Source organism: Vipera berus (genome assembly GCF_964194415.1).
Source record: "Vipera berus genome assembly, chromosome: 6".
Taxonomy (NCBI): Eukaryota; Metazoa; Chordata; class Lepidosauria; order Squamata; family Viperidae; genus Vipera; species Vipera berus.
The window spans coordinates 2,611,792-2,635,185 of NC_138208.1; the positions used below are offsets into that span (position 1 = coordinate 2,611,792).

Sequence of the window (23,394 nt, forward strand, 5' to 3'; positions counted from 1 at the left end):
TTGCCAGCTTTTCCCGGGGCCCGGTCTACAACACGGTCCTTTCAGCAGTTCCAAGAAGGCTCCACACCCACTTGCACCATTTAGGTGACCTTCAGGACACCGGTAAGCCTCCAGGTGGCCTCAACGACTCTCTAAAACAAGGCAAAGGACCAGCTCTCTGCAAGGAGTATAAATCCTTCCATTCCCCACCATCCAGTCAGAACCTGAAGAAACTTCTGGGATGAGAAGTGAGACCTCTTCAAAGAAAAAACAAAGAATAATCCAGTTGCCTCTTGAAAAAAATCACCTTTGGGTCACTGGCCCATTGTGGTCTTTCAGCAATCATCTTTTGAGTACCATCTGTCAGAAGATGCAAAACAGAGTCCCCAAAAGTTTAGTCTGCATGGTGACAAAATTTGAAACAGCCGACAGGTCCAGGAGAAGTAGCAGGACTATATTCACTCTTTCCAGTGTGTTTCTGGAATATAGATTGTCCCAACCCACAACTGCATCTGAGCCCAAATTTTCTGTTGCTAAGCAAAACGGTGGTTAAGCGAATTTTGTCCCATTTTTACAACCTTTCTGGGCACCGTTGTTAAGTGAATTGCTGCAGATGCCAAGTTAGTAACACGGTTGTGCAGCAAATCTACCTTTCCTGCTGAATTTTGCTCGTCGGAAGATCAACCAAGGGGATCTCGTGACCCCGGGACACTGCAACCGTCATAAATAGGAATCAGTTGCCAAATGTCCAAATTTTGATCACATGACCATGGGGATGCTGCAACGGTCTTAAGTATGAAAAACAGTCATGTCATATTTTTTTCATTTGTAACCGAGTGGTCACTAAATGTACGTTGAGGCCTGTTTGTAATTGGTCACTCAGATAACCTGTTCTGTACCAGCCTGCTACCGGCCTTGCAGAAAAGGCAACCCCTTTACAGACGGCAAGAGGCTGGAATACGTCTGCCAAATTTATTACAAAAACAAACAAAACACGAACCAAGATAGAACCAAGATACCGGAGCTTTGAAACACTATCTGAGCGGTTGCTTTCAGCAAACCAGCCCTCCCCACACAAGTCCTTTATAAAGAGTTCAGGGCGTGGCTTCTCTCTCCCTCCTTCCGAGAAGCCCCATTGCCTTCCTCTGTTTACTCCTACTTGACTGCCTCCTGCGTCGGGCGTCCTTGAACAGGGCCAGCTGTGGGTCATCTTCATCCACGCTGTCAGGCTCACACAGCTGGGTCTCCACCAGGTGGGAGGGGCCTGGCTGGGGGCTCTGCGGAGCCTCAAAGCCATCATCAGCAAGTTCTTCAACACCCCCCTCCTCCCCCTCATCTGAGTCATCCGACCCAACTGCCGAACCCACAGGCTGACCCTGAATCACAACACTACCAAAAGAGTCTCCATTCCATATCCAGCAGAAACTTTGTTTGAAACCAATGCAGACGACCATTTAAATGAATTTATTAAAAACACGTTTAGCAGCAAAACGTATGCAGAAGTTTCTGGTCTGATCTTCTTAGCGTCCTTCAGACATCAGTGTGTTAACGTTCAAACGCAAATGTGTGCAATACAGCATGTATAGTGTGTGCAATACAGCAGAAGGAACTGGTTATATTTCTGCTGCTACGTTATTGAGTTGGATGGACAGAAGATGGAAGGGCCTAGTGGGGGGGGGGAGGAAGCAGCACAATTATTTAAGCACATTTCTCCAAGGCTGAAGAACATCCTTCCCATCCCTCATTATATCGAAGAAAGGTCTTCAACTGGCTCCCCACAGCTACCGGATCTCTGAATGTTGAACAGTCCCCTTACAACGTATTCAGAATACAACTTACGGAGGTTGCATCCAGCCTTGAAGCTTGGTAGAAAAGTTCAGAAAAGCAGCTTGTGCCCATGGTGGTTTCTGCTTCCCAATCAACACGTTTTTGCTCCGCAGGGCAAGTATTTGGTCAACAGGAAGCCCCTTAACAAGGACCCCTTACCATGAGCACGATAAAGACGCTGCGTCCTTTCGTTCCCACAATACTCTGACCTACATTCATCCTGACTGGGGACCCTCATGATATGTTCACCTTCCCACAGATCCTTGGAATCTCTCTTGGGAGAAGGAAGGACTATAAAATTAACGTACGCACCCTGGATGACAACATTGGGGGAGGTGCACCCCGGATGACAACACTGGGGGATGCTGGTGGCTGTTCGGGACTGCTTGGCCAAGACATCCCCAATTCTGGACTTTTCCAGAGTGGCTCGAAAGGGCAGGATTCAAGCTTTCCTCTTTATTTGGCTGACTGGTGTGGAGGACCGTATCCGATCCCCAGAAAGGACCAGTTCCTGGTATTTTCCCACCACCTCCTGGTAAACGGGGCTGTTGTTCTTCAGAGCAAACTTAAGGGCAGAGTCTTGATAATGAGGTTGAAGGCTTGGACAGGGATAACTCCAACATCCTGGAGCAGGAGGCGCGACAGGCTGCAGCTCCACAAAGACAGAAGCGGGCGGTTTTCCTGAAAGCAGATAGTTGTACCTGCCCAAAAGATAAGGAGAACAATAGCGATGGTTACCGTTTACCGGGATTGCATCAAGGAAGGGATTGCATCACGCGCCATATTCTACAGACTACTTACAACCAGAGGTAGTTCTCAACTTAAAAACCATCCGTTTAAGTGACCGGTCAAAGTTACGACATCACTAAAAAAAAAAAGGTAATCCTTGACTTAAGGGCACAATCTGGACCAGAATTTCCATTTGTTCAAGCGAGGTGCACTCGGTTTTACAAAAAAAAAATTGCCATGTTTAAGTGAAGCATTGCGGTTCAGTGAAACGTGTGGTTGTTAAGCAAATCCAGCTTTCCCACACACACACACACACACACACACACACACACACTTGACTCTGCCTGTCATAAGTCAGCTGAGAAGGTCGCAAATGGTGATGACGTGACCTCGGGATGCCGCCACCGTGGTAAATCTAGGTAATCTTCGATTTACAACAGTTCATTCACTGACTGCCTGAAGGTACAACGGCGCCAAAGAAAAGCAACTGATGACCATTTTTTTTCACACCTATGACCAGTGCAGCATCCCCAGGGTCCCGTGATGAAAATTCAAGATGCTTGGCAACTGGTTCATCTTTATGACCGTCTTGGGGTCCCGTGATCCCCTTTTGCGACTTTCAGACAAGCAAAGTCCACGGGGAAGCTCGATTTACTTAACCGCCGTGTTAGTAGCTTAACAAATCCACCGCCGTGGCCAGAAAGTTCCTAGTGTCAAGCAAAAATCACTTAACAAATGTCTCACTATGTGGTAGAAATTTGGGGCTCCCTGGTGGCCGCACGTCGAGGACCACCTGTATTTTCATAATAAGCTGAGACAAGAGCCAGTTTTGGCATCTCTCAGTCCAAAACGTGGGGATGCCACGGTTCGCTGCTGGGCTGGCTAATCAGGAATCAATTGTCAAAGATGATGGTCTCCCGAGATGCGAATAGGGCTGAAGAAATAAGTCCTTTTCACCAATAAGTTTGGTGAACTGGTGTAAGGAAAACAGCCCAGTTTTAAACACTGGAAAAACCAGAGATCATTGTCGATTTCAGAAAAGGCAGGCACAGCCACACTTCTCTCTGCATTAATGATTCCCCTGTGGAGATGGTTTACCAGCATCAAATTCCTGGGTGTGCAGTTCACAAGTAGGCTGGCTTGGTTGCTTAATAGCGAGACCCTGGTGAAGCGGGCATAGCGGTGCCTGCATTTTCTGCATCGCATGAGAAAAGCACATCTTCCTTCTCCTGCCCTGACCACTTTCTACAGAGGGACGATTGAGAGCATCCTGTCATACGGCATCACAGTCTTGTTTGGAAGCATCCCTGCTTCGGACAGGAAGGCGGTGCAGAGAGTGGTGAGGACAGCAAAGATCATTGGCAGTTCCCTCCCTTCCATCCAGGACACGGCACAGAAGCGTTGCTTGAGCAGGGTCTGCAAGATTGTCTGGGACGCTACACACCCTCTTCACAACCTGTTTTCCTTGTTACCTTCTGGGAGGAGGGGGGCTCCGTGGTATCCGAAGCAGAATATCCAGATTGTTCCATACAGTGTCAACCTTGCGAACTCTAAAGCTTCCTCCTTCCGTTATGTATTCAAGATGGACAGTGACTAATATTTATTTGTTACTTAGATGTAAGGGTGTAGGTCTATGCATAGGTTGTACATAGTATGTTTTAAATGTGTGTTGTGTATGTGTACGCTTTGAGACCAAGCAACTAAATTTCATTTTTTTAATGTGTGCCGTTGTGCCCACAGGAAAAAGAATGACAATAAAGGTTATCTAAAGTCTCTGCCAAAGAGAGAGAGAGAGAGAGATCGCCCCCGTTGCAAATATACACTGAGAGGACTCTATTTTCAGAGTTCCACTAGGACACTAGGAAACTGAGAAACTCTCAGGAATACCACTACCCAACTGCTCGAACAGAACATACACAGTGGTTGATCACAATAGCCCAAGGCACCAAAATTCTCTTTTAGTACACAGCAGGACTGAGATGGGTGTAGGAAAGTCAGAACAAGAGAAAATGGAGGAAGGAAACGATGCCCAGCTCTGGGCAGGGTCCCTCCACAACTCAACTACCTGGAAGTCTCCTCAGATCATGCAAAATCTCCTGCACTGAAGGGAGCTTGTGAAGCAGCTAGTGTAGTGGAATGTACTCTGGATTCCCAGAAGGGAGGGGCTGCAAGGTTTAGATAGTTCCGTTGGGAGGAAGAGAACCCCGTCAGCTCCTCCCTTTTCAATGACGCAAGTCGTTTGCTTTAATTTGGCAAGATTCTGTCTATAGGTAAGGAACAATTCTGTCTGTAGGGTCAGGGACTTGGAGGTTGATCTGTGCCTTCAAGGTCACCTGAGCTCCACACCCATTTGCACACCTACACAGGTGACCCTGAGGACCACAGGCAAGCCTCCAAGTGGCCTCAACGCCTCTTCTAAAAGAAGGCAAATGACCAGCGGTCTGCAAGGAGCATAAATCCTTCCACTCCTCACCATCCAGTCGGAGCTGAAGAAGCTTCTGGGATGAGAAGTGAAAGGTCTTCAAAGAAAAAAAACAAAGCAGCCCAGTTGCCTCGTGAAAAAAGCACCCTTGGGTCAAGGACCCCCTGTCTCTGGGGGAGGAAAATATGAAGGAAAGCCACGTATCTTACCGCCTCAGCTCCTTGGGAGGCATAACGTTTCCTTGAGCATCTAAAGGGGGCGCGCGACATTCACTTCTCAGCTTCAGCTGCTCACACTTGCTCACTTCGTCCTGCGTGAGGCTCAGGACTCGCTTTTTGTGCCTGGGGTCCACAAACAAGGCTTCCCCTTCAATGAACTTGAGGTAGGTGTTTCCATCCAAGAGGGAAGGTGGTGGGACCGGGGGCTCGGCCATGGAGGGCTTCCTGGGGGCAGTGATCCATCGCCAGGTGTTGCTGTCAAAAGGCTTGTCGGGTCTGGGGTGGTAGATGGGGGGCAATCTCCCTACATCCAGCCAGGTGTGGTAGCCCCAGATATGCCAAAGGACGGCTTCCTCCAGCGGGCAACGGATTTTCTGGCAAACTTTGATTTTGGCATCTGTGCAGGGAGGCTTCTGAGTAGCTAGTTTGTGGTAGGGCCGAGGAGAAAACCCCGGCCAGGGTGTGTATTTCTCCACACAAAGGTAGTGCCTCTCTTTCCAGGTGGACATCTTTGAAAAAGCCAGCAGAGAGGTCCTAGCTGGGAAAGAGAAAGTGGGTCACAGACCTCAGAAGCTCCAGCAATCTTAGCAATATTTTATTTATTTATCCATCTTGTATGCCACATAATAATGAAGAAGAAGAGGAAGAGGAAGAAGAAGAAGAAGAAGAAGAAGAAGAAGAAGAAGAAGAAGAAGAAGAAGAAGAAGAAGAAGAAGAAGAAGAAGAAGAAGAGGAGGAGGAGGAGGAGGAGGAGGAGGAGGAGGAGGAGGAGGAGGAGGAGGAGGAGGAGGAGGAAGGGACCTTGGAAGTCATCTAGTCCAACCCCCTGCTTAGGCAGAAAACCCTACACCATTTCAAACAAGTGGTTGTTCAAACTCTTCCTAAAACCCTCCGGTGTTGGAGCATTCACCGCTTCTAGAGGCAGGTTGTTCCACTGGTTAATTGTTCTAACTGTCAAGAAATTTCTCCTTAGTTCTAGGTTGCTTCTCTCCTTGATTAGCTTCCATCCATTGCTTCTTGTCCTGCCTTCAGGGGCTGTGGAGAAGAGCTTGACTCCTTCCTCCTTTGAGGCAACCCCTAGTCAAAGGTGACTCTAGGCATCTTACAGACATTGAACAAAATGTCAATTTTATTCATTTACGGGCCCTGGAGACTAATACATATGTAGAACAGTTGTAGAAATTGGGTTTGTCTAGTCTAGTGTGTGGGGGGGGAAGGAACAGGGGTGACATGATAGCAGTCTTCCAATATTTGAGGGGCTGTCCCAAAGAAGGGGGAGGGGCTCAACCTATTTTCCGAAACAATAGAAGGCAAGACAAGAAACAATGGATACTAATCCAGGAGAAAATCAATCTAGAATTAAGAAGAAATTTCCTATACAGTTGAGAACAATTAATCAGTGGGAGTGCTTGCCTTCAGAAGGTGTGGATGCTCCACCACTGGAAGTTTTTAAAAAAGAGGCTGGACAACCATTTGTCTGAAACGGTGTAGGCTCTCCTGCCTGAGCAAGGGGTTGGACTAGAAGACCTCCAGGGTCCCTTCTGACTCCGTCATTGTGTTATTCTGTTAAAATGCAGGATAAAACATTGAAAATAATAAAAGCAGCTCTTTAATTTCAAAATGCAATTAAAAATAAAACCAAGCAGGATGCCTCCCTGGATAGATGTCAGGCTAAGTGGGTTTGGGTAAATAATATCGTAGAAATTTATAAATCACGGGTCTGCTTCAGAAGGGGGTCAGGAAATAGATTTATCAGTATTCAGCTGGGGTGCGTGCGTGGAGGCAACGTATGTATATCTTTTTTGTTTATCCACTTTTTTTGGGGGGCGGGGCGGTGTAGTCTTGTTTAGCTCTGTTTTGTTTCTGTATTTTCTTTTTTTTTCCCCTTTGGAATTTGCATTTTAATATTTTGAATAAAATTAAACATTGTTTCAGAAAGCAAACAGATGCAGAGGGAGGGAGGAAAACGCACACAGGCTGGAGACACGTAGCCATGTCTCCAAGGCCTTTCGGAAGCGCAAAAGGGTGGAAGCTGATCTGACCTTGTGTGTGTGTGTGTGTGTGTGTGTGTGTGTGTGTAAGATTTCCCAGAGATTGGGAGCCACGGCAGAAAAGTCTCTTCTCCTGGACCCCTCCAGCTGAAATGACCCTCCTGCCAGCACAGATGGGGTGGTCTAACCCCATCAAGTGATACGGTTTCTCAGATACGCTATTTAAGCATCCTTGGTGAGACAGTTCTGCTTTGTGTGCCCCAGTCACACACTTTCTTTGTAAATCTGCCATCTCCTTCACTCCTCACCTGCCTTATAATATCCTTTTTTTCAGTTTAAAGGGAATGCCCCCAAAAACAGAATAACAGAGTTGAAAGGGACCTTGGAGGTCTTCTAGTCCAACCCCCTGCTCAAGCAGATATCATTCCAGACAAGTGGCTGTCCAATCTTTTCTTGGAAACCTCCACTGATAGAGCACCCATGATTTCTGGTGGCAAGCGGTTCCACTGGTTAATTGTCCTCGCTGTCAGGAAGTTTCTCCTTAGTACTAGGCTGCTTCTCTCCTTGATTAGTTTTCAGCCGTTGCTTCTTGTCCTGCCTTCGGGTGCTTTGGAGAATAGCTTGACTCCCTCTTCTTTGGGGCAGCCCCTTAGAACTTCCCTTGTCAAATTCGCTGCAATAAAAACGTAGCTCCAAAAACAGAACATCTGGGAATATTAAATGTCTCCGTGTCCAGTTAATATACGTAATAACCGTCTCCCCCAAATGGAACAATTATAGGACACTGCACAAGCCTTTTTAAAAGCACTGCATAGCCAATAACAATAATTTATTCAAGCCTTTTTGACGTAAAGGTAACGGAGTCCAGTAAATCTACACTATTTTGCGAAAGAAAATATTATCCGAGATCTTTTGACGATCTGGTATTGATGTTGACACCTCCTCGTTCCATCGCCTAGTTATGATAGGAATTGCCCATTCTTTGTTCCATCAACCATTAAAAGTTTGCAGTTCAAACTGAAGAATCTTTTGTTCTTTTTATAGCTTTCCTGGTGACAAATCCCTTCAGTTTTCTTGGCGTGATTTTGGAAGCGGTTTGTCCTTGCTTGCTTTCGCCTAGCGATAAGAAGGATGAACAGACACCCAGCTGGCTTTGGGCCCAAGGCTGGACGAAAATTCACCGTCTCCTGGTTTTCTTGTTGTTGTTGTTAGTTGCGAAGTCATGTCCGACCCATCGCGACCCTATGGACAACGTTCCTCCAGGCCTTCCTGTCCTCTACCATCTTCTGGAGTCCATTTAGGCTCACGCCTACTGCTTCAGTGACTCCATCCAGCCACCTCATTCTCTGTCGTCCCCTTCTTCTCTCGTCCTCAACCTTTCCCAGCATGAGGCTCTTCTCCAGTGAGTCCTTCCTCCTCATTAGGTGGCCAAAGGATTTGAGTTTTAGCTTCAGGATCTGGCCTTCTAAAGAGCAGTCAGGGTTGATCTGCTTTAGGACTGACCGGTTTGATCGCCTCGCAGTCCAAGGGACTCACAGGAGTCTTCTCCAGCACCCTAGTTCAAAGGCCTCCATTCTTTGGCGCTCGGCCTTTCTTACGGTCCAACTTTCACTGCCATACATTGCAACTGGGAAGACCATAGCCTTGACTATACGCACTTTTGTTGACAGGGTGACGTCTCTGCTTTTTAGTGTGCTGTCTAGATTTGCCATGGCTTTCCTCCCCAGGAGCAAGCGTCTTTTAATTTCTTGGCTACAGTCCCCGTCTGCAGTGATTTTGGAGCCCAGGAAAATAAAATCTGTCCCTACCTCCATTTCTTCCCCCCTGGTTTTCTAGCCTGATGCTTTATTCACTTCCCCCAAAATGGCTCTCTAGCATCCACTTTGCAGGAAAAAAAATCAAAACGCCATTTTCTAACAATAATAGACCACAAGCTTGGAGTCAACAGAGTTTTCCAAAGTTTGGTACTAGCAATAGATCTTCAGAGATAATTGGATGTTTTTTGTCACGTTCAAAATTGTAAGTACTCCTTGATCGACGATCACAGTTTAGCCCAAAATTTCAAAGTGAGACAATTAGGTGAGTTTTGCCCCATCTTACGACTTTCCTTGCCACAGTTGTTAAGTTAGTAAAACTGTTGCTAAGCTTCCCCCTTTGACTTTGCTGGTAAAAAGGTCGCGAAAGGGGAATCAAGTGACCCCAGGACGCTGCTGCAACCATCGTAAAATGCGTGCCAAGCCTTTGAATCTTGATCACGTGACCCTGGGGACGTTGCAACGGTCATAAGGGTCCCAAGTCCCTTTTTTAAGTGCCGTTGTAACTTCAAAGTCAGCAAATGAACGATTTGTAAGTCAAGAACTACTTGTAAATAGCTGTCGTGTAATCTACAGGCCTATATATGCCTCAAAAGAACTTTGAAGGAAATGTGTCAAACAGGAAGGGGATTGTGAATATTTTGATGAGACTGAATTATGCAGTTGAAAAAGGGAAAAAAACAACCAACCCTTATATTTCCACCTGAATAAAGCCGAGAGAACTACCTGCCTTTGTTCTAATGGGCTTCACATCTCGTTTCTTTCACCTTGGTTAGCAGAAACTGGTTTTCTCAACTTTCATAGCGGAAGAATTGTCACAGCAGGTAGTTGTGATGTCACACCCTAGGAACTGTGACTTCAAACAAGGCCTGAAGGAAGCAGTGACAGTGACAGCCATCTCCCCACACAGGAATGGGGGATTAAAAACCATCCCTGGGCTTTCCATTTTGCTTGCCAATGGTGTCAAGTTTTTAATTTCCAGAACTGGTAGCTGATTGTCTGTCCTTGACTTGTGGAGCAATTCAAATAGGTAGAGAATAGAATAGGAGCAGAGCTGGAAGGGACCTTGGAGGTCTTCTAGTCCAGCCCCTTACTCAAGCAGGAGATCCATTTCAGACAAGTCACTGTCTGGTATCTTAAGAACCTCCAGTGATGGAGCACCCACAATTTCTGGAGGCCAGCTGTTCCACTGGTTAATTGTCCTCAACTGTTAGCAAGTTTCTCCTTAACTCCAGGTTGCTTCTCTCTTCATTCAGTTTCCAGCCAATGTTTAAAAGCAGGGAAGCCTGTGTGACTTAGAAGTCTAATACGGAAATTAACATAAACCAGTATTAACTTCTCTGTAATCCCACGCACTTACCTTGAGTAATCCCATTAAATTCAGCAAGAGACCCAGATCAATTCAGACTTTGTTACGAGTCGCTCTTAGCCCATCCCTGTCCCACAGCTTAACCTGAGATGGTTTGTGATGCCCTGATCAGTGTTGACAAAAAAACATACCATCCCTGGCTAGAATTCAGATGTTCTTGTATTTGGAGCAGCAGGCTCCTTCACCTACAGATTCTTCCTCATAGAAGTGTGTATTTATTGTTGGTTTAGGAATAAGTAATCGGAATAGAGCTGACCCTGGACATTCCTGGGCTTTCCATTTTGCTTGCCAATTGTGTCAGGTTTTTAATTTCCAGAACTCGTAGCTGATTGCCTGTCCTTGACTTATGGTGCAGTTCAGTTTGGTTTGGAATGGAATAGAACAGAACAGAACAGAACAGAATAGAATAGAAAACAAAAAACAATATAATATGAGGAATAGAATAGAATAGAATATGGAGTGGAGTGGAATGAAATGGAACAGAACAGAATAGAAAATATGGAATGGAAATATAGAACAGAACAGAATTTAGAATAGAGTAGAACAGAACAGAATAGAATGAAGAATAGGAATAGAATAGAATAGAATAGAATAGAATAGAATAGAATAGAATAGAACAGAACACGGAATAGAATACAATAATAATGGAAAAGAACAGAACAAGAATAAGAATAAAATAGAATAGAATACAAAAAAACAATGAGGAATAGAATAGAAAATGGAGTGGAGTGGAATGGAATGGAATAGAACAGAATAGAAAATATGGAATGAATAGAATAGAATAGAATAGAATAGAATAGAATAGAATAGAATAGAATAGAATAGAATAGAATAGAAAATATGGAATAGAATAGAATACAAAAAAGCAATGAGGAATAGAATAGAATAGAAAATGGAGTGGAGTGGAATGGAATAGAACAGAACAGAACAGAACAGAACAGAAAATATAGAATGGAATAGAAATATAGAATAGAATAGAATAGAATAGAATAGAATAGAATAGAATAGAATAGAATAGAATAGAATAGAATAGAATAGAATAGAATAATAGAATAGAAATATATACTATATATGAGGAATAGAATAGAATAGGAGCTGGAAGGGACCTTGGAGGTCTTCTAGTCCAGCCCCCTGCTAAAGCAGGAGAACCTATACCCTTTCAGACAGGTGGCTGTCCAGACTCTCCTTAAAAGCCTCTAGTGATGAAACACCCACAACGCGCATAGAGACGGGTGGCATCAGAACGGATCAGATGGCAGACCAACCGGGTTGGATGCTGTGTTGGGAAAAACTTCCTGGAGGAAACAATGGCCCACTCCATTTGTGTTGCCTCCAGGAAATGCGCACCAAAGTCACACAGGATCAGGCTGATCCGAAGGGGAGTTTATTTACCATTGGCTAGATTTACATTTGTGTGAGTTTGCTGCAAGCCAGAGCAATGCAAAAAAAAAAAAAACGCCATGGAAACATCGGAAGAGCTATCGCACAGCTGTAAGGTCCTCCGAGTTAGGCATTCACGAGAAAAGCAAATAACCAGGCGCACACACATGGAGGGGAGCTTCCAAATATTTAGTGCCGGGTATTGGTTTGGCAAAGGAGGCTGTGCTCTTGCAGCTGAGGAAAACGGCCAGAGACGGAAAGCAAGAAAAAAAAAACGCAAGAAAAAGTGCATTTTGCGGTCCTCCGGTCTGCCTCCCCATCAATCCAGCCAGCTGGAGCCGAGGGATTCGGTTTTGCGGCGTTATCCCAACCAGAGGGAAGTTTTCATCGGAGATTTCGGTTCCTGAAGATCAGAGCTTGCCCAGGCAGAACCGAACACCGCTCTGGGAATGAGGGCACAAAACAAAACGACAATAAAACGACAAAGCATGCTCATGCAGAGGACAAGGCCAGGGGCTTAAGAGGAAGAAGCCATGGGCTCCCTCAAAACCAGGAGGCAGTGACCGCCATAGCCTTGGGGGCAGTGAGATTCCTCAGCCTATCTCTGCGCCGGCTCTAGCTAGCGTCGTTTCAGAGCCCCGTTTTCCAGCACAAAAGGGCCCCATTCTGGGTCAAGGACCAATTCGGCACGCCTTCTTCCGAAGCAGCAGTCTCCTGTCAATCTGGAGGCGCCTGGTTTGGGTCGAGATCGGAACGCTGTGCCCGGAGCCTCACTTAAGTTGGTCCCTCCTCCTCCTCCTCCTTCCTTCCTTCTTCAAAGGAGGATTTTTAAGAGCATCCATTCGGGTTTTATCACTCTTGCGAGGAACACGAATGCACGGGCTGGCCCGGACAGACGTGGCTCCAGTTTCTGCTTTAAGACCCCTCTAAAAAAAAGAGAGCAGGCTGGATTGTTTTCAATGGAGGAAAACCTCGATTTAAAGCTGATGGATCTACCAGCTCCAGAGGGTCCTTTGGCTCTGCATGCGGACCTCCGCTTCGCTGCCTCAACTGCTGGAGATGATCAAGGCAGCTGGAACTATTCAATCAAGGGACTAAATCTACTTCCAGCTCCGCAACCCCACGGTGGTGGTGGCGGCGGCGGAATTGCTTGGCCTGCAGACCGAGAAGCCCAGCTTTTCAGCAATTTTGGGGAAGCAGATGTGTGGCCTTTGGGTTTTGCTTTCAGGCTGGCAGCAGGAAGGACCCTTGAGAACTTGGCAGCTGCTTTGTGGCTTTAAGTGCTGGTGGTGCGTGCAGGCGCAACACCTCCTAGCTAGAGGTAAAGCGCAACAGCCTCCAGGTAAGCAGAGATCCCACCTTAGTGTTGGCTAAATACGGCCCCTTAAAGCACTTCTCACGATGCTTTGGGCTACAGATGTGGCAGGAATCCCGTGAGGAGGCACCAACTTTATTGCTTTCTGACTGTTCTGGCAACCCTGAACCTAATTTTCAGGCCTCGGCAATGAGAGTTGTCCAGATCAAGCTTCTCCCATTAGAAGTAGACCAAGGGAGTCAAAAAAGCAATCACCGCCAAGGCATTCAAGGGATTTAACATCTAAGGCCCAAGGCTAGGTAAGATGTCATTTGGCTAGTCCGGACAATAGTTTCAATAGATGAAACTTTCCTTCAGCGGAAGCTCTAGAAGTTGTCTCCAAAACTATTGACAGCCCTGGAGCTTTCGCCATCCGACACCCCCGCCCCCTTACAGGAGTGTTCCAGATTTGCCCAAACCATCATCTCCAAAGAAGTAGGGGGTAGAAAACAGGAGAAGGAGTTTCCCTTCCACTTTCGTGGCTAGGGCTTCCTCGATCCTTACATCCGGGTGACCTTGGAGTTCATCAAGAGCCATGTTTGCTGAAGTGCCAGTAAGGTGTGGGACTGGGGTCTTCTGAACGTGCCCACGGCCAGGTGAGCTTACTTGCAAGGAGCCCAACTGGGTCATTTCAAGTGAGGAAGGAGCTGGGACCAGCTCAGGTCAGTCTCCAGGTGGTTGTTCTCGGGGTCTGGAAAGCTGAGGTCTAACGAGAACTTGCTCCAGTTCTCAGGCATGTTATCCAGGTCTTCCAGAAGGGAATTCTCCCCTGGAAGCTCACAGGCCACCTTGCTGGGTAGGGAAGAACTGCCCAAGAGTTCAGAGACGATTTCACCCATTTCTGCGTTGAGAAGTGGACACCGGGGAGAATCGCCCAAGGATTGCCTCAGTGGGGTCTCATGAAACTCCAGATCTAAATTATCCTGGAAGGGCAGGAATGGCAAGGGAGAAGATCTCGGAGAACTGAAATCAACCGTGCTCCTTTCGCTGACCAAAGGGGTCAACCTCCACTGGTCAGTAGGGGGCAGGGGTACGGAGGCGGTCATGGGTCTTTTATTTGGGGTGGAAGCTTTTGGCAGCCTGCAATCCGCCGGAGGTGGTTCTTCTGGACCACAGACAAGGCTTCCGCAAGGCTCCTCCTGAGCGGAAGGAGGACACTGTCTCATCCGTAAGGAACTTGAGCCACCACCGAGGGGCAGCAGCAGAACCGGTTCTTCGGAGGCAGAGAGGGCTAAGTGCTGCTTCCTTCTGGATCTGCCCAACTCTTGCCTCTTTATAACCAGCGTACTTTGGGGGGCTGACCTGACACCTGTGACCTGTCTCTTTTGTTGCCTGGGGGATGCTCGGACACGCAGCTTCTGCTCTTCACCAGCCTCCGCTGGTTCCTCCTTCACAGGCCATACCGGGAGGAAAGAGGAGACCCATTTTGGGGAGAGAAAACTGTCGCTCGGAATTCCCGCCGATGCTTTCCCGCTGTCTCTGCCGCCGCCGTCCTCAAGAGGGCGCTGGGGGTTTAATGAAGAAGACTCTTCGCCCCAATATGGTTCCTCCTTTATGGAACTCGGAGGAGGAGGCAACGGGACCGGTTCTTCTTCGCTGGAGCGCAGGATCTGCAAAAAGCAACGCGGGAAGGGAGAAGCCGATGACGACGCTCTTCATTTTTAGACACATGCTGGTTTTAATCAGTAACCCTAGCCCTAACCACCACCACCACCCCGGGTCATAACAGCCCTGAAAACGGAATCGGTGATCTGGTGAGAAGGAATGAAACAGAAGGAAGTGGGGAGCAAAAGGCCAAAGGCCAGAGACCCACATGGGTAAGGATGGCAGGGGGCAGGGAAAATAAACCCACTTCTGGCCACGATCCTGCTCGGTTCCCGGGGACATCTCCGACTTTTCTAAGCCGCTTTTTCACTAGCCAAAGCCCTCCGACCTCAACCTTTGGCCAAAGCCCACCTGCGGGGAAGAACTGCCTTGGAGGCAGCTGGGGCCGATTCTACGGGTGCTGAGGTTAGCCTAGAGCATTCAGACAAACAGGCACCCGAGAAAAGCGAGACTAACCTTTGGCGCAGGGCGTTCCCCCGGGTTGCCCTGCACGGTCCCCAAGGCAGTCTGGCCTGCAGGCAGAGGTAGCCTGGAAGGCAACGGGAGTTGAAAGGGATCGCTCGTTGGGAGGTGGACTGGAACTGAGTAGGAACTGACCCGTGGCAGCAAGGGCTTAATCCTTGGCCCTAAGAAAGAAAATCAATCATCAGAATAGAGCTGGAAGGGACATTGGAGGTCATCTAGTCCAACCCCCGGCTCAGGCAGGAAACCCTATACCCGTGGTGGCGAACCTACGACACACGTGCCACATGTGGGCACACACGCCGTCGCCCCAGTCCTAGGCCTTCAGCTGGGTTTTATAAAACCTTTTCGCTTTAGGCCTCCACCATCGTGTGCAAAAAAAAAAGGTTCAATCATCAATTTCAACTTCTCGCGGGGAAAAAAAAGATCTTGCAAGGTTGGAATTGATTTTTTGAACTATTTAGTCCCACCCAGTCTGCCATGACCACCGCAGCCACGCCCACCCAATGGGCCACGCCCACCCGGCACCCGATGATACATAAGTGGGTTTTGGGGTTGCAGTTTGGGCACTCGGTCTCCAAAAGGTTCGCCATCACTGCCCTATGCCATTTGCGATAAGTCTCTTCTTAAAAACCTCCAGTGTTGGAGCATTCACAACTTCTGGAGGCAGGTGGTTCCACTGGTTAATTGTTCTCACTGTCGGGAAATCCATTCCCCTGGCCACTGTTTCCCAAGACCATTCCTATATATGCCACATTACCGTCTGTCCTTCCTATCAGCCAAATGGCTTCCATTTGCTTCCTCGGACCGGTGTGGAGTGAGGGCTTTGCAAGGAGGCAAACCGATACTTACGGGAAATCTGGGGCTCCACCTTGATCCCTTTCCCGTTCTTCTGCAGATCCAAAGTTGGACGTTTCTGCTGCTGCATTAAGATTGAGAGAGAAGAAAGTTAAGAGTCCAACTGCCCAGGACTGATTGAAGGTAAAGCAGGAAGTGGAGTGGATGAGCCAGCCGTGTGCCGCAGCTGCCAAAAAAGCCAACACAATCCAAAGCTGCATGAACAAAGGGATAGAATCAAGGTCACGTGAAGTGTTACTACCGCTTTACAAGGCCTCGGTAAGGCCACACTTGGAATACGGCCTCCAGTTTTGGTCACCACGATGTAAAAAAGATGTTGAGACTCTAGAAAGAGTGCAGAGAAGAACATCAAAGAGGATCAGGGGACTGGAGGCTAAAACATATACAGAACGGTTGCTGGAATTGGGGATGTCTAGTTTAATGAAGAGAAGGACGAGGGGGGACATGATAGCAGTGTTTCAATATCTAGGAGGCTACCCCAAAGAAGAGGGGGTAGGGAAGCCAACATATTTTGAGAGCCTTGATGGAGCAGTGGGCTAATGCCTCCTTAAGTAACACCATCTGCCTGCAATTAGTGCAGGTTCGCATCCCACCAGGCTCAAGGTTGACTCAGCCTTCCATCCTTCCGAGGTAGGTAAAATGAGGACCCAGATTGTTGGGGGCAATTAAGCTGACTTTGTAATAATGCCGCTTGGGTGTGTGTGTGAAAGCCCTAATAAGCAGGCATATACATAGAATGAAGGCTACTGCTAAGCTTGTAAGCCGCCCTGAGTCTTCGGAGAAGGGCGGGATATAAATGGAATTAAAATAAAATAAATAAAATATTTTCCAAAAGCAGAACAAGAAGCAATGGATGGAAAAACTAACCTAGGACAGAAGCAATCTGGAACTAAGGAGAAATTTCCTGACAGTGGGAACAATTAACCAGTGGAACAACCTGCCTCCAGACTTTTTGGGTGCTCCAACACTGGAATTTTTTTTAAAGAAGAGACTGGACAGCCATTTCTCTGAAATGGCATATTTGAACAGGGGGTAGGACTAGAAGACCTCCAAGGTCCCTCCCAACACCGTTATTCTGATCTGCCTTTACTGGCTAGCTCCCCCCCCCAAAAAAAAACTCAGGTGAAAGAGCAAAAAGAACAACAACAACAAAAAAAAACCCTCCTCCCGGAATCTTCCATCTCTTCCGCAGAGAGCACAAGACAGGGATTGCTGGAGGCTTGGTCTTAGGAGAGAATACAAGACGTCCTCCAGACTGAACCCCTTCAAACAGCCAAGTATCCCACACTTCAGAGAGGGAAGACACGTCAGAATCCATTTATATCCCATTCCTAAATCCCTATCTGTATATTCCCAAATCTCACACCCCCTCTTTCTGGATTCTGCCATTCCCAAGGAGGAGAAGAGAAGATGTTCAATTGGGCATCCCTACCCATTAGGTGCAAGGTTGTTTATTCAGCCTGCCTGGAGGCCGTCATCAACGACCAGGGGAAAAACCTTTGAACGGAGAAGAAAGAAGGAGGGGGGCGGGAGAGATTCTGGTTTGTATCTCCGATTAGAATCTGGAAGGAAGGAAGGAAATGTCGTAAAGGCATGGAGCCTTGGTGGAGCAGTGGGCTAATGCCTCCTTAAGTAACACCAGCTGCCTGCAATTAGTGCAGGTTCGAGTCCCACCAGGCTCAAGGTTGACTCAGCCTTCCATCCTTCCCAGGTAGGTAAAATGAGGACCCAGATTGTTGGGGGCAATTAAGCTGACTTTGTAATAATGCCGCTTGGGGTGTGTGTGAAAGCCCTAACAAGCAGGCATATACATAGAATGAAGGCTACTGCTAAGCTTGTAAGCCGCCCTGAGTCTTCGGAGAAGGGCGGGATATAAATGGAATTAAAATAAATAAATAAATAAATAAATAAATAAATAAATAAATAAATAAATAAATAAATAAATAAATAAAAATAAAGATCCCTCGTCCCCATAGGTTTTGACACCAGAACCTTAATTGATCCGGGACTGACCAAATGGACTGAGGGGAGGGGGGGTTTCACTCGGGGACACTTTAAAAGTATCGATCTGCAACACAGTTTCCAGATCCTGTCTAGATTTTCCACTGACCATCATGTTTTAGTAAAAGTTCCTGCTTGGACAATCCTGTCTCCAAGAGTTCTTCTTTCCTAAGACGTGGATTGGGGTGGGTTCCTGACGAGATGACTTTAAAAGGAAAGAAAAATCGTCAGGTCCAATCCAAGCCGGGAATAAACAAAAGGGAGAATGCTTAGGGGAAAAAAAGCTTCTGTTCATTGAAGAACAGCATGTGGTTCTGGGACAGCTGAACAAACGGAGCTGGGAGTGGTGTGGTTTGTTGTTGTTTTTTTAACACCTCCTTCGGGCTTTGCGTTTGAGCTTCCTTCCTGTTCCTGTGCCGTGCACTTTGACCTGTCCTCTTTTGGTATTCTAACGGTGGTGGGTTAATCCTATTATGTCCTCAAGGTCACGTTCCTGTCCTTGGAGTCTTTGTTTTTCTAATCACACCAGCTCAAACCTTCTCTGGGGCTGGGGCTGAAGGCATTTTGCTTGTGAATAGGTGGCCCCAAATCTGCCTTTCTAAACGCTGGCCTCTGCTTGAGGGAAGGAGACTGGGGGCTGGTTTCCGTCTTAAGATTTTTCTCCAGACAAATAGTAACGTTAATAATGAAGTTGGAAGGGACCTTGGAGGTCATCTAGTCCAACTCCCTGCTCCGGCAGGAAACCTGACACCTTTTCAGACAAGTGGCTGTCCAGTCTCTTCTTAAAAACTTCCAGTGTTGGAGCATTCACAGCTTCTGGAGGCAGGTTGTTCCACTGGCTAATTGTTCTAACTGTCAGGAAGTTTCTCCTTAGTTCTAAAGTTGCTTCTCTCCTTGATTAGTTTCCATCTTCTTATCCTGCCTTCAGGGGCTTTGGAGAATAGCTTGACTCCCTCTTCTTTGGGGCAGCCCCTGAGATACTGGAAGACTGCTATCATGTCACCCCTCATCCTTCTCTTCATTAAACTAGACCTCCCCAATTCCAGCAACCGTTCTTTACGTGTTTTAGCCTCCAGTCCCCCTGATCCTCTTTGCTGCTCTTCTCTGCACTCTTTCCAGAGTCTCAATATCTTTTTTACATCGTGGTGACCAAAACGGGATGCCGTATTCCAAGTGTGGCCTTTATTATTCCATTATCCCTTTGGGGAAAAGATAATATTCTGCCTTTTTTTAAAAAAACATTCCCCGAAATATTTCCTTCTCTGGGAAGGTTAGGGCAGGGCTTTTCAACCAGTGGTACGGGTACCACCTGTGGTACATTGGCACCTGGCAGGTGGTACGCGGCCATCCTGGAAAAGTGGTAGCGGGGGGAGGGGAATGGGCTGCACCGGTGGCAGCACCACAGAAGCCTGAGCGAGAGACGGCTGGAGCTGCAGGGCTGTCAGGGCTGAGCCGAAGTGCCAGGATCAGCGCCAGGATCCAGCTGGAGCTCAGCACCAATCCTGGCACTTTTGCTGAGCCCAGAAGAAGCGCCGATCAGCTGGAATGTTGCAGCATCTCCAGGGTCTTGTGATTTACATTCAGATGCTTGGCAACCGATTCATAGTTATGACGGTCACAGTGTCCCAGGGTCATGTGAAGTGACCAAAACCTGCTGCAACCACCCAGCAGACGGGGTGGGGGGGAATAAAAACCAAACACCACCCCCCATCCCACCCCCGCTGCCAATCCTCAACAGAAATGCTCACAACAATGAAAACCCCGGACAGGAGGAAGAGCGCCGCCAGGCGGGCAGGCAGGGGTCTTGCTCGGCTGTGGCTTGTGGGACACTTTTTTCAGTGCCACTGTAACTTAGAACAGTCATTAAGCGAACTGTTGTAAGTCGAGGACTACCTGTACTTCATCGCTTTTTTTCCTTTTTTGACCCCTTGCTAGGCGACTGGTGGTACTCGGATGTTGCCATATCCTAAAAGTGGTACAATGGGTGAAAAGGTTGAAACGCCCTGGGTTAGAGTACTGACTTCCTACAGGAGGAAGGGATCTCTCTTAGCTTTCTGCTTCCTGAGAAAAGCATTCAAAGTCATTCCTCTTGCAAACTCGTTCACTGGAGCCGTTCTATTCCCTTTTTCCCTTTGCTGTCATTTCAAGTTTAGGGGGGGGGGGAGAGAGAGAGAGAGAATATTCTACCAGTTCAGGTCTGCTCACTTTTCAGGTCAGTCTATTAGTGATAAACGCGCACGCCAGAAGACAACAACCGAGCATGGGGTCCTGCCAATTCAAACCACGCCAAGGCGCGGATCCGTCCCTGTCTGTCCTCGCATTGCTCATCCTTCTGACTACCCTGCTTCGATCCTCCGGGGTGAGAAAGATTGAAAGCTTCGTCTGGCTGGCGGAGAGCTGTTAAAACTGCAGATCTGGGCAAGATTTTACACCCCTTTTGAGGCGTAAAAAAAGATATTTGAGGATCTTTCTAAAGGCAGCAGCCCTGCACTTCGGGTTTAAAAGAGAGAAAAAAAGGGGTGAACTTTCTTTTAGCGACCCTTCTAAGTTATAACGGCACTGGGGGGGAAAAAAGGGGTGATAACCATTCTTCTCACTTACGACGGATGCAGCCTCCCCCATGGTCACCTGATCAAAATTCACTGGGCAACTGGCACGTACTTACGACGGTTGCAGTGTCCCAGGATCACCCGATCCCCTTTTGCGTCCTTCAGATAAGCAAAGCCAGTGGGGAAGCCAGGTTCTCTTAAGGATCGGCTTACTAACTTAACAACCGTGATGATTCGTAAAATGCGGCCGAAACTCGCTTAACGACCGTTTTGCTTAGCAAGGGAAATTTTGGGCTCAATTTCGGCCGCAAGTCCTAGGACTGCCCACAGATTCTGGGACTCTGGTGTGGACGGGCAGAGTTGGCATCCTCCAGGCTACACAACTCAACTCTCGTCACCTGAGAGGACCTCAGAACCGGGTGGGTTTTGTTTGCAATGCTTTTTCTTCTGCAACAAGGCAGTCCTTGACTTACAGTCACAATAGAATCTAGAATTGGGGTTATTGCAGTCCTACGCTGAGGCTCCACCTGACCAGACTCAAATTCACAACCATTAAAAGAGTTGACAACCAGCAGGTGACGGCAGTCCTTAAGTAAGTCAGCATTCAGGGGGGTCCTTAGTGGATTTGATGTTTGGTTGTTTGGTTTTCCTATCCGCAGTGGCCGAAGGGCCATAAATACAGGATATTTCCATTTTCACTGCCTCATAAAAGGTACATGTTGACTTGGGAACTAACGGAACTAACATTAGACGAAACGTGTTGAGGACTAGCCAGCTGTGGGTTCCCGAGAGTCATTTTTCCTGCAAATGGGTAGAATGAAGCCAATGCCTGTCCTGGGATGTAAAAAACGGAATGAAAAGAGCTGGGTGAGCAGATATTAGTTTTGCACCTGGAAGTAAAAACATCCTGGATGAGGATACAGCTATCACAGTTAAGAGATGGAGGAAATCCAGTTCTAATTTTTACTGAGCCGGGCAGATGGCCGCCAAAAGTCCTTAATTATAAGTTCAAAGGGCATGGATTTTTAATCAGACTAGACCTAGAAGGGACCTTGGAGGTCTTCTAGTCCAACCCCCTGCTCAAGCAGGAGAACCTAGACCATTCCAGACAAGTGCCTGTCCAGTCTCTTCTTAAAAACCTCCAGGGATGGAGCACCCACAAGTTCTGGTGGCAAGCTGTTCCACTGGTTAATTGTCCTCGCTGTTAGGAAGTTTCTCCTTAATTCCAGGTTGCTTCTCTCCTTGATCAGTTTCCCTCCGTTGTTTCTTAACCTGACCTCTGGTACTTTGGAAAATAGGTTGACCCCTTCTGCTTGGCTGTAGCCCCTCAAATACTGGAATGCTGCTATCATGTCACCCCTATTCCCTTCTTGAAAACCTCCAGTGATGGAGCACCCACAACTTCTGGTGGCAAGCTGTTCCACGGGTTAATCGTCCTCACTGTTAGGAAGTTTCTCCTATCCCTTTCCAACACTATTACTCTAAGTTCAAAGTTGACTCAGCCTTCCATCCTTCCGAGGTAGGTAAAATGAGGACCCAGATTGTTGGGGGCAATTAAGCTGACTTTGTAATAATGCCGCTTGGGGGGGGGTGGTGAAAGCCCTAATAAGCAGGCATATACATAGAATGAAGGCTACTGCTAAGCTTGTAAGCCGCCCTGAGTCTTCGGAGAAGGGCGAGATATAAATGGAATTAAAATTAAAATTAAATTAAGTACCTTCAGCCTGGAGAAGGAAGAAGATGGAGACTGTTGATTCTGTGCCAATGAGAAGAGCTAGGGATGGTTTGCCACACATTCTGAACGGTCAAGGGGGAAAAAAAACCGAGGGACTTTGTCTCCTCTCAGCATTCCTGCACTGGGATTTACCTGAGTCAGTCTGTTATCCGATGCCATTTCTTTAATCACCATTTCACCTTGTCATGCAGGTCTCAATAGATGCTGGAAGGGCAGGATCCTTCGTGCGGCTTTGACTATTACTGTAGGACACAGCACTTTTTTTGTTTTGGTTTTTTAAAAGAACAGCGGCTAGAGTATAAATAGATTTTTCTCCAAAGGGATGGAAATTCTGCCCAAGCGATACTCCTAAGAGAATTCTGAGACGGGAACTTGATAAAATAAAATTAAAAACCCCACAACTCTGGAAAATCCCAGCCCGGGTTGAGGGCTTCAGAAATTCATTTTACTGGAGCAGAAGTAGCTGTTTTCCCCCCCAAAATAAGACCGGGTCTTATGTAGAATCAAGATCAGGTGAAGTGTTACTACCGCTTTACAAGGCCTCGGTAAGGCCACACTTGGAATACGGCATCCAGTTTTGGTCACCGCGATGTAAAAAAGATGTTGAGACTCTAGAAAGAGTGCAGAGAAGAACATCAAAGAGGATCAGGGGACTGGAGGCTAAAACGTATGAAGAATGGTTGTGGGAATTGGGTATGTCTAGTTTAATGAAGAGAAGGACTAGGGGTGACAGGATAGCAGTCTTCTAGTATCTCAGGGGCTGCCCCAAAGAAGAGGGAGTCAAGCTCTTCTCCAAAGCACCTGAAAGCAGGACAAGAAGCAACGGATGGAAACTAGCCAAGGAGAGAAGCAACCTAGAACTAAGGAGAAACTTCCTGATAGTGAGAACAATTAATCAGTGGAACTCCTTGCCTCCAGAAGCGGTGAATGCTCCCAACACTGGAAGTTTTTAAGAAGAGACTGGATAGCCATTTTTCTGAAATGGTATAGGGTTTCCTGCCTGAGCAGGGGGTTGGACTAGATGACCTCCAAGGTCCCTTCCAACATCAACATCATTAATATAATGAAGCATATTTGGTTCTGCTCACAAATAATAATAAC

The 23,394-nt window shown here is 47.2% G+C and overlaps 2 protein-coding genes across 2 annotated transcripts in view; both read right to left on the minus strand.

The window, feature by feature from the left end:
• Window positions 1–2,248: 2,248 nt before the first annotated feature.
• On the minus strand, window positions 2,249–5,684 carry TEX52 (testis expressed 52; the record flags this gene model as incomplete). The annotated part of the gene is made up of 2 exons (XM_081331884.1): window positions 2,249–2,507; window positions 5,167–5,684. The coding sequence occupies 2 exons, from the start codon at window positions 5,682–5,684 to the stop codon at window positions 2,249–2,251; spliced, it is 777 nt and encodes a 258-aa protein (XP_081188010.1).
• A 7,830-nt stretch (window positions 5,685–13,514) lies between these two features.
• FOXM1 (forkhead box M1) overlaps window positions 13,515–23,394 on the minus strand; it is a 12,486-nt gene continuing 2,606 nt past the window's right edge. The window contains exons 3-5 of the mRNA XM_081331350.1: window positions 16,003–16,072; window positions 15,145–15,314; window positions 13,515–14,693 (exon numbers count right to left, since the gene is read on the minus strand). Of these exons, the coding sequence (XP_081187476.1) occupies window positions 13,710–14,693; window positions 15,145–15,314; window positions 16,003–16,072 (1,224 nt within the window). The 3' untranslated portion in view covers window positions 13,515–13,709. The remainder of the gene's footprint in view (window positions 14,694–15,144; window positions 15,315–16,002; window positions 16,073–23,394) is intronic.